The 16,028-nt window shown below is 48.0% G+C and overlaps 1 protein-coding gene across 1 annotated transcript; it reads left to right on the top strand.

Annotated features, from left to right (window-relative positions):
- The first annotated feature begins 524 nt into the window (after window positions 1-524).
- CDK2AP1 (cyclin dependent kinase 2 associated protein 1) lies at window positions 525-16,014 on the top strand. The gene is made up of 4 exons (XM_066199729.1): window positions 525-853; window positions 11,402-11,508; window positions 12,253-12,379; window positions 15,146-16,014. Exons 1-4 carry the CDS (start codon window positions 646-648, stop codon window positions 15,211-15,213), a joined length of 510 nt encoding a protein of 169 aa, XP_066055826.1. The 5' UTR covers window positions 525-645; the 3' UTR covers window positions 15,214-16,014.
- Window positions 16,015-16,028: the final 14 nt, after the last annotated feature.

Below are 16,028 nucleotides of genomic sequence, written 5' to 3'. Positions count from 1 at the left end.
TAGTCCCCCAGAAGCTGCAATCCACATTAACCTTCCACCCTCACGCGGAGAGAACTAGTGGTTTGGGGGGGAAAAAAAAAAAAAGGGAAATTAAAAAAGGGCTTTTTTTTTTTTTTTTGGCGGCATCTAGGGGGGTGGGCGAGGAAAAAATGAGAATTTTTAAATTATCAACAGGTATTTTCCGTGGAGATTGGCGGTGGGGGGAACGAACGCCGTGAGGGCGAGGGGGAGGCGGGAAGGCGGCGGCCGCCCTGAGGGACGCCCGGAGCTGACAGGGGCCGCCGCCCGCCCCGCGCCGGGCACAGCCCGGCCAAACCCGCAACTTGTGCCAAAACTTTCCGAAGTTTAATTAAAACAAACCCCCTCTTCCCCACACACACACCCACCCACACACACACACCCCCCTCGCCGCACCTCCGCCGGGCTCCGCGCCGCCGCCGCCGCCCGCCCGCCCCGCTCCCTGCCGGCGGTCCCTGAGGGGAGCTCCATTGTCTGTGAGGGGACGGCCGCGCACCCCCGCCGCGCCCCCGCCCGCCGCGCCCCCGCCCTCCGCGCCGCCGTGCGCGGGGCGCCGGGCGGCCGCGGCGGGGTGGCTGCCGGCTCTCCCCCAAAGTTTTTGGATCCGCGTCTCCTCATGATGTATGGATGATATATTGCATTGTGGGTGTCAATATAACTGACGGCCATATTTGCCGGTGCTGCTACTGCTGTAAACAACCCAAAGTGTCTGGGAGACACGGAGACGCTTCGCTGAATTTCAGGACGCTTCTCCTCCTCCCGCTGGCCATGTCTCTGGGAATGTCTTACAAGCCCAACTTGAACGCCCACATCCCCGGGACTCCCCTCAACCCGGGTAAGTCCGCGGCGGCAACTGGGTGGCAAGTTTGGGAGGCGAGCGGCGGGTGCCGCACCGGCACCTGGGGGAAGCCCCGGACTCGAGTTTTGCGCCCAGTCCGGTATGGCGGGGCAGCGGCTCCGCGCCGCCATTACCCGCGCCCGCCCGTCCGCCCGCCCGCCGGCCGGCGCCGCCAGCCCCGCTCCGCGCCGCCCCCGCGCCGGGCACCGCGCCCGCCCGGCCCCGCTCTGCCGCCGCCGCCGCCGCCGCCGCTCCGGGGCTCCGGCCGCCGGGTTTCCTCCATGCTCGGCTCCCCGGGGCGGCTGATTGATCTGGATCAGGAATATTCCGGCGGCGCCTCAGCGAGGACCGCTGCTGGCGGGACGCCGCAAGTGCGGCCGCTCGCCCCGCGCCTCGCCTCGCCTCACGCCTCCTCCGGCGGCGGGGCCGCCCCGGGCCGCGCTCCGCCGGCCGGAGGGGAGCCCCGCACCTCCGCCGCTGGAGGCACCGCCGGCGCCTCGGCGCGCCCCTCGGTCGGCGCTCCCCCGCCGGAGTCTCCCCCGCATCCCGAGCGGAGGAGCCCTCTCCGCTCGCTGGAGATTTTTTGGGAATGGGGTGTGTGTGTGTGTGGGGGGGGTGCACAGGGATTGCACTATTTCTTAAAAAAACTCCTGTTTAAAAATCACTCCTCATCCTTGGATTTGTACAGGAGTCCTTCCAACTTTCCTCTTTAAAAAGTTTCCTTGACGGCGTTAACTTTTTGCCTTTTTTTCTTCTTCTTCTTCTTCTTCTTCTTCTTCTTCTTCTTCTTCTTCTTTTTTTTTTTTTTAAATCTACGTTCCCCCTTTTTTCTCTTCCCGATTTCCGAAGGCACCAGCCGGCGGGTTTTTGCCGCTGCTGCGGTGCTGCTGCACATCGGGTCTCCATGTGTGAATCGGTGCAGCCTGAACAAAGCCGCAGCAGCAATTGGCTTCGCTGTGGGATATTTGGAGGGGATCTCGCTAATCTGTGCTCGTCGGCTCCGATTAAACAGCACCAAAATGGAGAAGTTGGTTCTGACTTTCAAAAAAATCGCATTCCCGTCTCCCATCCCCGCAGCCCAGCCTGCAGGACCGGCATCAGACAGCCACAAATCAGGCTGAATTTTTTTTTTTTTCCCCCCTGAGAAAAAGTTTTGGAGTTGGGTTTAGGAGGGAGAGAAATGTGCCTGGGTGATTTTTACAGCACCGTTAGCGGTTGTAATCCTGGGAGGCTGAGGAGCGAAAGGAATCTCCGGGCTGCATCTCTGTTCTAGCTGCCAGGAGAGCAACAATCATATTTTACTGCAAGGACTCGTCACCAGCTGGTGGATGAGCCGAGGTGGCTGTGCCACCTCGATCCTGCCTGGAGCTGAGCTCGGTGGGGCTGCCGGGGTGCCAAGGCTCGGGGAGCCGGGCTCGTGTGTGGGGAGCACCGTGGGCTCCGGTGCTGCTCTGCGGAGGGGTCAGGGAGCAGGGGATGTGCCGAGGATTTCTGACAAAAAGCAGAAGTGTCACCGGAGGAAAAAAAAAAAAAGAAAAAAAAAAAAAAAAAAAAAAGAGATAGAGAAGAAACAAAACAAAGCCCAGCAAGGGAAACCGTTCTCCTGCCGGCTCCCACGAGAACCTGTGCCTTGCTCTCCGGAACAGCCGTAAAATTGCAGGGAAAACAAAGGTGGTATTTTGCGATGGTGGGTGAGGGGTGGGGATTAGGTCATGCAGTGGAGGGGATCCGAGTCTGGCTGCTCTGCGAGCAGGGACTGCAAAATCCCGGCTCAGACATGCCGCGCACAATGCGAGCCGAGCGGTGAAGTTTCTGTCTCCAGCCCTCTCGCTGCCGTGTCTGTGCTTTCCAACGCTCCGGCTGCGAGCAGGGCTTTGGATTCTTTCATGCAGTTTTATCTTCCCCTTCTCTCCCACCCTCCTTTCCCCCTTGTATCGGCAAGTTAGCAGCAGTTTGCTGTCATGCTGGAACTATTCTCGTCTAAGTTGTCCTCTCTTCTGAGTTCGGATCATCCTCAACACCCCCAGAATCTTTTCAATGAAAGAACGTCCTCCTCTGAATCCAAAATGGGCTCTCTCTTCCCTCCCTGTCTTCTGCCATTATCCTCACGCACCAGCTCTTCCTCTAGCTAGTGGTATTGCCAGCACCGTGGCCTAAGGCCAAGGGACTTAGACAAAGCAGTCCTTGCAGTTGCACATATCGCATTCAGAGTGATATGACTGCAAATGGCCCCCTCCTTTCTGGAGCTTAATTCTGATTTGGAGGAGATTGCTTCTCTATTGTGCCTAAATTAAATGCCCCCCAGCCAGGAGGATAAATCCTAGGTTTGCTTCCAAACCTGGGGTGAAGGACCCCCCCCCCCCTCCCCCCACCGTCCTGCAGAGGAGAGGAAAACAGGAAATCTGTCCCTTTTGGCCTGAAATCAGCCCTGCAGAAGCCTCTCTGTATGAATGCTGAATATTTTGGTCTCGGCCGACGGAGGGCTCTGGGCAGCTGTGGATCTCACAGGGATTTTCCTCTGGGAGGTAATGCTGCTTCCCTGCAGTGCAGGGCTTCTGGTGCAGGAGTATTTGGGAAGGCAGTGTCGACTCAGCTCTTGGAGCCGTGTCCTTGCTGCAGAGCAAACTCCTCTCAAGTTGAGACTGAGAGTGGCCACTCTGCAAAATTATACTTAAACTGCACATCAGTGAGATGGAGCAGTTGTGCTTGGTGGGTGCCTGGGCACTGTTCTTGCATGGGAACATGTTTTGGGAACCCAGTCCTGGACTGAAGTCCAGAGGGAGAGGAGCTGTGTGTGGGGGAGGAAATACGGGGAGGAAACCTCCGTGGGTTGTTGGCAGATCTGGGGATGACTGCGGGTGAGGAAAATGCAGCTGCTCCACAAGTGACTCAGGATGCTGGAAGCATCTGGGTGCTGACTCCTCTGCCTTACACCAGGCTGAGGGAGGGAGAATGTGTTGTCACAGCAGAATTCAGTGCCTGTTCCTCTTCCCTGTTGCCCAGGTCAGTGCAGACACTTGCCCCAGGGTGGCTGCAATCAGGCTTGCAGTGGTTTTGTCCGAATTTTGTCGGAATTCACCTTCCTGGAGGGCCTGCGCTCAGGGAGTTGGGTTCCTGCATGTAGTACCCCAAGCTTTCAATTCCAAGCTGCCTGTGCTTGGGGAGCCCCATTTAATCTCCTGCACAAGCACCTTCTCTGCCTGGGCTGTGAAAAGGTTCTCTATTAGGGAGCTGCAGTGGCTCTACCTCCCCAGCCTCACCTGACCCCGCAGTGTCCCAGGGGAACCTCTGTTACCTTTTCTAACAACCATGTTTTGATTCGTTTGTCTTCTCTTGCTTGTCCTACTGATTCGTGGGAAGTGCTGTTTCCTCCTCATCTGTCTTGTGTTTCGTATTGTTTGACTACTTCTCTGTAAGGGACCAGCTGCTGAGCTGAGGTGAAGTAGAGCATCTCCATTGACTTAAGCCGAACTAGACACTTACACCAGCTGTGAATGAGTCTGTAGTTTGTTTTTCACTGTGTTTCCATGTGTTTTCTGGCTCGGTGGATATTCACCAGAATTCCTGTTTTGTTTAGACTAAGCACAGGTCAGAGAAAATGTGTTTCAAGATACAGAAGCTAACAGAAACAGCTTGAGATTTTCCTTTACTTTCATTCTCATTCTTGCAGAAATGTCAGGTTTTGAGACAAAATCCTGTTTGTGTAACAAAGCTTAAAAGCTGTCATCGGTAGTGTCTGGAAACACCAGTTCCAGCTGACAGGGACAAGGGAAGGAGCTGTGTCTTGCCTCCACATGAACAAGTGGTGGCCTGTACAACAAGTGCTGCTGTAGCTGAGGACCAAAGGGGCTCTCGGTGCACCTGCCACACCTCGCAAAGCAAACCACAGGCTTCTTGTGAAAAGTGCAGATTCTCGATTCTCGCTGGGAGGTGAAATGAAAACAATTTCCCTGTCTGGGGCTGTAGCTGGCAACTGGAGAGACCAGTTCCATTCAGCCCTGAGAGAGGATACCAGCACACGAGGCTGGCCCTTATGTTCTCAGCACTGCAGTGCAGACTCGCTCGAGCACATGGCTTGCTTGTCGCCCTTTACAGAGACAGCTTCTGTTTGATATTGTTGACCATATTGAGAGGTTGTTTTTGGAGTGGGAGTACTGGAAAGAATACTCTTTGTAGGCAGAACAGAGAGCAAAGTGTTTGTGCCTTAACAGGGGGGATAATTTCTAGGAAATATGCTCCCCTCTCCAATTCAGAGTGAAATTTGCTGGATCCCTGACCTCTTGAAGTCCGTGTGAAGTTAAGCATGATGTAAAAAGAAGCTCGCTAAACACGTTGCAGAATTAGCAATTTTCAAGTGGCCTTGTTTGGGCATTTAGAAAATGGGCTTTTTTGGCTTTGCCTATCTGAGCGTTCTGCTGGAGAGCAGTGATGTGGTTTTCACAGTCAGCAAATCTCCCCATGGTCCCCACCCAGCGCCTTGGTTTTGCTGCAGAGTGGTTTGGGTTCGTGTTAACTGGATTCCTCTTGGGTAAAAGTGGCCCAGAAGCTCTGCTCCAGTTGTGCAGCACGGATGCTCCAGCCCTTGCAAAGGGAACACAAGGATCCAAACCAAAGCTGGCACAGCTTTGAACCATACCCCCCTAGTCTGGGGGGCCAGACTAAAATCTAACCTTAAGTCACACCCCCTCAGGCCAACTACATGTGGTGTACACTCCAAATGCTTTCATCTCTTGATCTGTTCCTCGTGGTGCCAAATAACTCAGTGGTGTAGGAATAGCTTGAGCAAGAAAAGAAGAATGGTGGGGAGTCAAGGGACTGGCTTTTGTTTTTCTGATAAAAAAAAGAGGCAGGAGGGTAGGAAGAGGAGACATAAACCATGACCGTTATCCACATGGAAAGATTAAACAGCCTGAGAGTACTAGAGGACAGGCCCAGAGTGTGACAGATCAAAAGAGCAAGGCCTCTGGCTGTTACGATAAAGAATGTCCCAGTTCTTGAGAACATATTTATGTGGCAGCGCACTGCGTTTTTTTTAAAGGAAATAGTTTTATTCAAAGAAAGGTCTGTTCCATCCACAAGGGCTGTTCAAGGGAGAAATAGTGGGTGAAAATACAGTTTTCACAGCCAGCGCTGTAAGGCGTGGTTTGTGCAAATGAGAACAGGGTCCATAATTTTAAATGTAAAAATTTATGGGAAGTCTGGGGGGGAATGGGGGCTCTGTTTGAGCTCTGGGTTGGCAACTGCTGTTAGAATTCAGCGTGTGGCTTGGCTGTGCAGTGGATCTACTTGCGTAGACATGCATGTGGTGTCCCGTGGATGGCAAGGAGTTCTTGTTGAACTCAAACCAAAGCGTGTAGAGGGCTAAGAAATAAAATATTCTTGTAGTCAGCCAAAACACTACAGCTGTGTTCAGCTGCTTGCCGCAGAAATAGCTTTGCTGGGTGAAGCTGTTACCTCTCCCCTGGTGCTCGAGGATGCCTCACGGTGTGTGTTGGCAAAGCAGCTTCAGGAGCATTCCTCATGTGTTTTCTTGCAAAGTTGCCTAGTTTAGGACAGAAGAATTTCTATCCTCACTGTTCCAGCCTTGTTGGCTGGCACCCCACATGGTCAGGACTCCAAGTGCCATCACCTGAAGCCCATGAGGAGGTCCTGCAGGGTGTGGCAGATGCAGTGACCTCCAGCACTGGGCCCTGGAGAGGTGCTGACCACTGCAATGGCAACAGCCTCGATGCTTCCAGCAGCCTCAGTTTGAGGGGTCTGTGAAACAGGGGGAGAACTGCTGAGATTCCACAGACTGCACCACGTTCCTTGGATAAAGTCCAGGCTACAGGTATCTCTTCTTACACGCTCTCATGTTCCTGGGTGGAAAGAGTCTCTAAAATGGCAGGAGTTTGCCTTTGTGGTTTTGTAGGACCTTACAAAATACAGGGCAGTAGAGAAACACACATCCAGTGGGACTGGGAAACACACATCCAGTGGGATTGGGAAACACACATCCAGTGGGGTTGGGAAACACACATCCAGTGGGGTTGGGAAACACACATCCAGTGGGACTGGGAAACACACATCCAGTGGGGTTGGGAAACAGACATCCAGTGGGGTTGGGAAACACACATCCAGTGGGATTGGGAAACAGACATCCAGTGGGGTTGGGAAACAGACATCCAGTGGGGTTGGGAAACAGACATCCAGTGGGGTTGGGAAACACACATCCAGTGGGGTTGGGAAACACACATCCAGTGGGATTGGGAAACAGACATCCAGTGGGGTTGGGAAACAGACATCCAGTGGGGTTGGGAAACAGACATCCAGTGGGGTTGGGAAACAGACATCCAGTGGGATTGGGAAACACACATCCAGTGGGGTTGGGAAACACACATCCAGTGGGATTGGGAAACACACATCCAGTGGGATTGGGAAACACACATCCAGTGGGGTTGGGAAACACACATCCAGTGGGATTGGGAAACAGACATCCAGTGGGGTTGGGAAACAGACATCCAGTGGGACTGGGAAACACATCCAGTGGGTTTGGCCCTTGGCTTGTCTAAGTGACTCCTACAGAAGTAACTCAGTGAGTTGTGTGACTGTTCCTGGTTTTCCTTTGCTGAGCATCTGCCAGAGTGGATCAGGTGAGTGTACCCCAGTGTCCCTGCTCCTGCTGCTTCCTTCAGGGTGCTCAGCAAGCTGCATCCCCAGTTATTTTTCCAGCAAGCAGCAGTAATAGAATTAAGAATTAAAACTTGAAGCAGCAAATTGGTCATCGTTGCTCAGGCTTGGAGCTGAGGGATCCCCACAAACCTGTCAGGAATTAATGAGAAGGTTCCTGGTCAGCAGGAGTTTAGGCAAACAAAGATTGATTTGAGATCCTTTGTCTCTCAGGGTGTTAATTTGGGCTGAGAGAGACTGCTGGAAGGAAAAGATTTTGATATCGAAATCTCATTTCTGTTTGCTGTATCCCCCCATAATTAATAAAGATTAATATTAATTAACAAAGAAATCACTATATTTTTGTGGGGAAAAACGCTTGTGGCAGTCTTCTGCCTGAATACAGAAATAAAAGACCTTGTTTGCACTAGAATAAGTGGGGATCTACAAGGTTTTGTGTACATTTAATTGGGAAAGTGAAGGGAGGAAAGTGTGTGTATTGATTTAGGTTTTAAACAACAGCAAGCGCTAAGACAATTTGGGATGTGATACAGGGTGCCACTGGAATTCAGTACCAAGCACACTCCCTTTTTGATTCTGTCACTTCTTAACTGTCTCCATTGTCATTTTAACGTTAGAGAGAGCAAGCCTCAATTTAGATCCCCCCTGCTTTTTTCTCTCTAGTGAATACCTAATCATCACACCGATTTTTGACTGGGTATTGACTGTGAGACTTCCTGGCCTAATTTCTAACTATAATAGCAATATCTAGCGATTTTTTTTTTTTTTTTTTTTTTTGTTAAATCCGCCATACACAGGCTGTTCAGACACGCAGATGAATTTTGGGTTAATTGAGTAACAGTCATCCAAGACCCAAGGCTTCTCCTTGAGATTAACATACAAAGTGATAGGTCAAAAAGCTCAAGGTTTGTTGCCCTGTGAGATACTAATACCCCCCCTCAATTAATTCCATTTTCACGATCGCATCATTTTAAATTGAGGTGAAACCAAGGATTTTTCTTTCTTCTTTTTTCTTTTTTTTTTCTTTTTTCCCCCTTCCTTCCAGCCGAGTTTGACTGGCACAACTTCTGACACGGATGCATGGAGGCTGGTACCGCGGCCAAGCCAAATCCTTTCCTTTGTTCTCCGGGCCTGCTGCTGCTGCTGATAAAGTGGTCGGCGCATGGCATTATGTCTTATTACATTTTTGATGCAGACTGCAAAGAAACGGGTAAACTCACCATGGTTACCACGCTCTGTCACTTGGCAGGGCCCGGCGCTCTCAGCGATGGCCTCTAGTGTCTGCAGCGCGTTCGTGCAGCGCCCCGGCCGCCGCCGCTCCGCGCATCCCGCCCCAGCCTCCGCCGAGTCCTTCTTGCTTTTGTCCCTCCGTGTCACCCGCTCACACCCGGGGTCAAGCTGCCGTGCTGTTTCCGCGCCTGTGGAACTTTTCTTGGCCAGCTCCAAGTCTTTGGCACCTCAAGTTTCTAGGAGAGTTTGTCTCTGCTGTCTAGACGCAGCCTGCTGTGTTATCTCCTGCAGAGCCAAGTGTGTGTGTCGTTGCTTAAATTAACGGAATGCGAAACAATCGCTGAATTGTCCGTGCTGTGGTATCACAGAGCGTGCTGAGTTGGAAGGGACCCATCAGAACCATCGTGTCCGACTCTCAGGACGCCCTTGACTCACGCCATGCGCCTGAGAGCATTATCCAGTTCTTCCTCAACTCAGGCTCAGTGCTGTGAGCACTTCCCTGGGGAGCCTGTTCCCGTGCCCACCGTTTCCTGACACCCTTAACCAATATGTCATCATCAACCCAGATGGGATCAATAAGTTGCTGTGAGTTTTGCAGGGGATGCAGCTCAGTTTTGCCCAGTGGGTAGAGCAGGATTCTTGTGCCTGGTCAGCGGGGTCCTTGCCTTACTCACATCCAGTTTGGAGCTCTTGTGTGTGACTGCTTGCAACAACAGTTCAGAGACAAGTCTTTGCAGGATGGGCCTTTTGTTTTACTGTACGTGAGGAAAAAATCACCTAAGCCTTTCTCTGCTTAATTGAGGTAATTAAACCTTCTTACCTTGCAGCACAAGGGGCTCGTTAATGTTTTTGAAGCATTTTGAAGTCCTTGGGACAGAAAGATGCGGTTTGCTGTTGTGTCATGTTTAGTAATTTTAATGTTGAAATTCAGTCAGCTGGACTTGAAAAACTGAGTTTCACACAGAGAAACCTTATGCTTGTGCATGTAAATACAACTGATAATGTAAAGAACTGATTGAGAGATTAGCTGACAACTGTGCTGTTCCTACAGTGCCCTATTCTATGGGTGTGTTGTTTTTTTTGGGGGGGGTTTTGCTATTCTTAAGCAAAATTAGCTCCATGTGAAACCTCAGTGATGAAACTGCAAGTTGTAATGACACAAAATTTAGCAGCTTTGTTAAAGATGAAGAAAAACCTTGCTTTTTTTAAGGTGACCTAGTGACCAGTGCCTTTTTGGGATGTCACATCTGATTAGCTGGTAAAAATTAAGAACATGCTCTCTTCTCGTAATGAGTGATATCCTGTGATAAATCTGAAATGAAAAGAGACTTCCCGTCTGAGGACAGGAGTCTGTTCCACTGTGTTCAGCAGAGCTTTTTACAGAGTAACTGCTGGCCCTTTCTTTTCGGAGAGAGGGGGAAATAGGAATGAAATCATTTGCAACTTTAAAACAAAGCTGGAGATTTACATAGTTCTGAGCCCCAGTGACTTTTAGCGTCAGTTTAATTTAGATTTAAATGAAGGCTGGTAAATGAGATCTGTTCCTCGTATGAAAGACAGTTGGGAATTTTCAGCAAAGGAGTTTGTAAGGGGGGAGATATTTCCAGACAGCAGGCAGTCTGTGTCTGTGCCTACAGGCAAAGACAGCAGCATCCATGGATGCAAGGGCACTTGAGCTGCAAGAGTGAAGAAGTTCAGTGGTGTGATGCTCCCTTGCTCCCAAGTGCATTACCAGCAGTTTTTTTTTTTTTTTAGCACAGTTGTGAAGTGGGCAGTATAATTAAACCCCTTAAAAAAATAAAATCCAACAGTTGTTTCTCAAACCTAAATTCTTACCATGATGGGACAAGGGGGAGAAAGTGTTTTGATTGCTCATTTCTGGAGCAGTTTGTCAGCGATGACATTAGAGTCTGTTTCTGGAGCTCGTAACTGACTCAAAACTCATTAGATGGGAATATAATCTTTTATAACTTTAGAAAAAGTAACCATAACACAAAGTGATGTTATTTTCCCTTTGATCTACTTATGCAGCACAATTTGACTGGCTAAAAATGTTTGATTTCACACGAAGAGGAATAATGGTAGCACTGCTCGCCTCCCATGTCACACAATGAGCAGCAGATCTGATGTACCTCGACTGTTCCCTAGGAATAGTTTTGGCATTGGCTGAAAATAGTACTGAGGATAACTTGCTTTGACCATGTGATGACACTTTGAGTTGCAAAATTACTTTCAGATAACTTGCACTGAAAAAGTAAAAATAGCACAGCACATTAGACTCATCTGTGTGGAATGTATATATGCAAAAATAGGGCTCCTTAATACTTACAGTTTGTCTAGGCAGAACAACCTGTCATGCTACACTCTGCTTCACTTTTAGGCAAACAATTTGCACTGATAATGCTGCAGGCTGTGCTATTTCCAAGTGTTCATCAAACACGAGAGAAGCGTTAATTCAGCCATTCTCTTCCTAGCAGTGACGCTCAGAAATGTCATTAGTGATCTTAGGCAAAGGGGAGAGGTCACAGCTTTAGGAACAAGTGATTAAAATGTGTCCCAATGTAACAGGCTAATTAATCTTTAGATAATAACGTGGGTTTTTTGTTTTGTTTTTTTTTTTTTTTTCTTGCTCTTTTCTCTCTGCAGCTGGGAGTGTTCACTCTCCCTCCACAAGTATGGCAACATCGGCACAATACAGACAGCTCATAAACGACTACGGCCCCCCATCCCTAGGCTATACACAAGGGATGCAGGTACAGCTCTGCTTGTTTTCCTTTAATCACATCACTGACCCCACGTTTGCATGGTAGCAGGGATTGTGGCCTGTAATCTGAGGTGTTCCTCCCTCCCGCCGAGGTCTGAAATCAAACCCAAATGGCAGACTGCCTCCTCGCACATGTCTGGGGATCAAATTAGGCTAAGCTGAGTGAGGTTGGTTCCTAATTAACTGCTAGTCCCATCCTGTCTGAGTTACAGAGAAATGTCTCGAATTATGTTCTGTTAGGGCACTTACGTATTTTAAAGTTATTTGTTAAAAAACCAGTATTTCTATACAGCTTTATCTTCTGAGTCTCCCTACCTGGCTAACTTCTCCAGAAAATATACACCAACATATTGAAAAACCAGAAACAGGTTTTAGTAAGAAGTTCCCGGTTTGCTGGTTTTGCAGGACTGTTTTAACTTCTGCTTCACCCAGAGTCCAAGGCTTGCAGCTGCATCCTCACAGTTGATCCCAGTTTTTGAAGGGCAAGTAGCCTTGTGTCCAACTGTAGCAGCAATAAAACCCCCAATTATTATATATGTTTACCAAACATTATATATACGTTTATATAATAATCAAACATCATATATGTTTATATAATAATCCTGAATTTTCATTCTTTTAAAAAGCGATTTACAGGACTATTTCTGGTCTTCCATAAACTTCCACTTGCTGTTTCTTGTAATTGTTTTGTTTTTATATTATTTGACTGAGATTAATCTACTTTCAACTACAGGGCACCAGCAGCAGTCAAGTACCACAGAGCAAATATGCAGAACTTCTAGCTATCATAGAAGAATTAGGAAAAGAGATTAGACCTACATATGCTGGGAGTAAAAGTGCGATGGAGAGGCTAAAAAGAGGTAACTTTTAAACTTATTTTTTTTAAAGTAATCGTTTCCCATCCACTTTGTGCACTGACTATTTGTATACAGCTTAATGACAACTGTCTCCTTTGAAAAGAGACAACTCGAGCCCCTCTTGCCAGTGGGGTTATTAACCAGCAAGTGAAACCTTGGGATGCTCTGTCCGAGCAGTATTTGATAGATAAACAGTCACAAAAATGTGTCTCATGTGCATACAGGGAGTTTCAGGGAATAATTCAAACCGTATTGCAGAACCTCTCATGGATACGTTCTTTCAGGCTCCTGGTGATTTACTTGCCCTTTCCATTCCCTTTTCTCCCCACTCCCCAAAATCCACAGCCAAGCACTGTTTTTACATCTCATACACATCTCCTATCTGCTTGGCCCAGGAATCTTCACTGAAGTGCATTTTGCCCGAAGAAATACAACCCTGTGGTAGTTCTCACTGAGGCTGGAGGAGAAAAGAGCTACAAAAGAAAAAATAATCTCCCAAGAAGGTGTTAGGGAAGGCTGTTCAGGCTGAGATGTCAAACATGAACAGAACTCTGTGGAGAGGAGAGTGGGGCTGCTTAGGCTCCCTTACCTCCTGTCAGGTGCATGTCATTAAAATCCACTAGTGAGGGACAGAGCAGCTTTTAGGGCTGGCTGATGAGCCTCTCCAGCTTTGCTTTGTCAGCTAAAAGGCGTAATAAACACCCTTTCCTTGCAGTGTAAAAGAAACCCCTGCATGCCCCACTGCTGACATCAGGCTGACATTGTCCTCCGCAGGGGACGTGCAGGGATATTTCTGAAGGAGCAGTGGGACATTCCACTGCTCCAGCTCCTGAAATGACCCTGAAAGGCCACAGGCAACTGTTGTATTGGCAGTCCTCTCCTTCTCCAGCATGACATGGTTACTTTTTCCTCCCTTCCCGTGGTCCTTGTGCTGAGATTGGCTCATGCATTCACACCCGGAATGGGAATGTTACTGTAACAGACTAACTTCGGCACCCTGCAAATCCCCCTTACACTTACCCGAAGACTACAAAGCTTTATTTAAGGCTCAACCATTATGGAAGAGTAATATATCTGCCATGACATGCAATAAAATGACTAGTAGCTGTTCTGGGAAAGGATGCAATAAAGTCTGCTGATGAGTGGTAAGTGGAATCTGGCCCAGCTAAAATCAATGTTGCTGGAGTCTCTCTTTATTGCATTGCCTGAGTCAGAATTAATAGATCATGAATGGCAACAGGCTAATGGGGACAGCTTGAGAGAGACCAGGAGAGATGCTGGCATTCTCTGGACTGGATGGTTTAGTTCAGGGAGGAAAAAGTTGCTCTGCTGCCTCCTTGCAGCAACGCCTAGGTTTAAGATACAATGCTGCCGCTGTGACTCGCCAGTGTTGCACAAAATCCTAAATAAATACTTTTTGCTGCCATCTTTTGGTCACAAAGGTACGTCTCTTTCCATTTTGGGAGCCTGGTGGCTGAAGGAGCATGTGCAAGTGTGTGAGAGCAGAAATTATTGAGGGTGACCACGTGACTGCTGCCTCCATGGCCATGGAGGTTATCCCTGAATAAAGTCCCTGTCCCCAGCTCCGCCCCAGCTCCTGAGCACAGAGGCTACTGACCTCTAAAACTGGCCAAATTCCCAGTGTTCTACATTATTCAGAGTAGTTCTGCTGCATGAACTGGGCATCCTGCCACCAGGTCCAGGGCTAACACACACTGCTTTGGGTTCATGTTTCTGCATCCCGCAGCTGCAGCTTTCCTCGTCGCCGGCAGTTTAACCCTCTGCAAAGCCTTGCACTCATCAAGTCCTCCCAGGTCACTAGGCTGCTGCTGTGACCTGGGCTGGCAGCCTTCTAGAAACAGAAGTTATTATCTCTAGAGATTAACCTCCATCTCTTGCCTTACTGCCCTTTCCCCGCCTTGTTAAGGGGCATGATTGAGCAGAGAAATCACCTTCTGTCTTGCCTAGTCAGCAAAATACAAGCCTTTGTTGTAGAAGAATCTGTCCATCTCTCCTTTTAACGTCTATCTCAAGCTCTGTTCTTTCAGCAGCTCCGTGAGCAGGAATCTACATTTAGTTCCAGGATTATGAACCAAGGTCCAGATTGCTGGAACTCAAGGCAACGGGACTTGTAGTGGAAAATTCCACATTATGTCTATCAGATGAGAGTAGACACGGCAGCATGTGAAGTGGTGATGATTTATGTGGGAGCTGAGCCAGTGTTAGGAGGTGACTTTCTGCACACACCATTAAAAAAAACCCAAAAAACCCTCTTGTTTTTACATGAGAGACACAACTTGTCTTTGAACAGTATCATGATGGCTTGGATTTTGATGCATCCTCCCAGAGAACTATCCCAAGGCATTAAGAGCTTGCTAAAATGACTCCCCAAATAACTTTGTAATTTGTTTCACTCCACTAGCAAAATAACTCACTGCTAGGTAAGATCTTTTTTTTTTTTTTTCACCCTTAAATCTTTGATTTTAAGGAGGCCCACACTGCACATTAAGATCTACCTGCCACTGCAGACTTACAAATCTGTGTCCTGATTGCTGCTTTAGTCCCTTTTCAATTTATAAGGCAAGTTTGGGAATGCAGATTGTTTAGTGGCAGCTGATGTTTGGGAAGCGAGGGCTGTCCCCCTTGGCTGAGGCCTTCTGTGGTAGCCTTGGCAACTGGGGCCAGAAATACATAAACCTTTCTGTGGACTGTCACTGCAAGTGTGTGGCCTGAATGGGATGATTTAAAACACCTCCAATTCTTTTGCAGGCATTATCCATGCCCGAGGATTAGTTCGGGAATGCCTGGCCGAGACGGAGCGAAACGCGAGATCCTAGCCCCCTCCCCCGGTTCAGCTGCAAAGGTTTTCCATCTCTTCATGAAGAAAAAGTAACACTTATTCTTTTTTGACTCTTGAAACATTCAGACAAACTCCTTTATCTTCAATGTTTTACCGCTCTTGGTTTTGCCCTTGCAAAAATGTACAGTTAAGAATGAAAAAAAAAAAAACAACCAAGGATTTTTCAACTTACTGAGGGTTTGCATTTTCTAAAGATGTTAAAACTCCCTAAAATGTTTCTAAAACATGGAAACTGAAGTGCATGCAGAGGAATGCTCTTTCTCTCCCAGGCTATATTTCAGTTCTCTTCTTATCCAGCCACAGCCTCATTCTGTTTTTTTATTTTTCCCTTTGACTATGTTCACTTATCCCCAAAACGTCAATCTTTCAAAGTTTGACATAAGCTCTAAGGATTTATTTTTAAATAAATGCAGAATAGCATGCTGTACCTAGTAGTCTGCTAAGTCACAATTTGTCATACAGCATAGACCCTGCTTAGAAATAACCTTCCCCTTCTCTTATTTTTCCTTTTTTTTTTTGTTCATTTTGCATAAACATTTGCATGACTGTTAGTGCTTTGAAGTCCACTTAAAGTGCATGAGCTATATGGAAAACAGGGAAACCTATTAAATAATAACAAGGTCCTGGAAAGCTAATTTCTACATTAAGGCTGGAGATTTCAGTTTAAAGTTTGCAAGAAAAAAAGAAAAAGGAACATTCTGGATAAATTACTAAAACTGTTATTTGCATCTTTGTATGTATTTATTACTTGACGTAATAAAGCTTATTTTCATTAACAGTTTGTGTTTAAAC

This window comes from Chamaea fasciata, unplaced genomic scaffold, assembly GCF_029207755.1.
Source record: "Chamaea fasciata isolate MVZ Bird 193981 ecotype frontalis unplaced genomic scaffold, bChaFas1.0.hap1 SCAF_18, whole genome shotgun sequence".
NCBI classification, from domain to species: Eukaryota; Metazoa; Chordata; class Aves; order Passeriformes; family Sylviidae; genus Chamaea; species Chamaea fasciata.
This window is presented reverse-complemented; position numbering and strand designations above follow the sequence as displayed.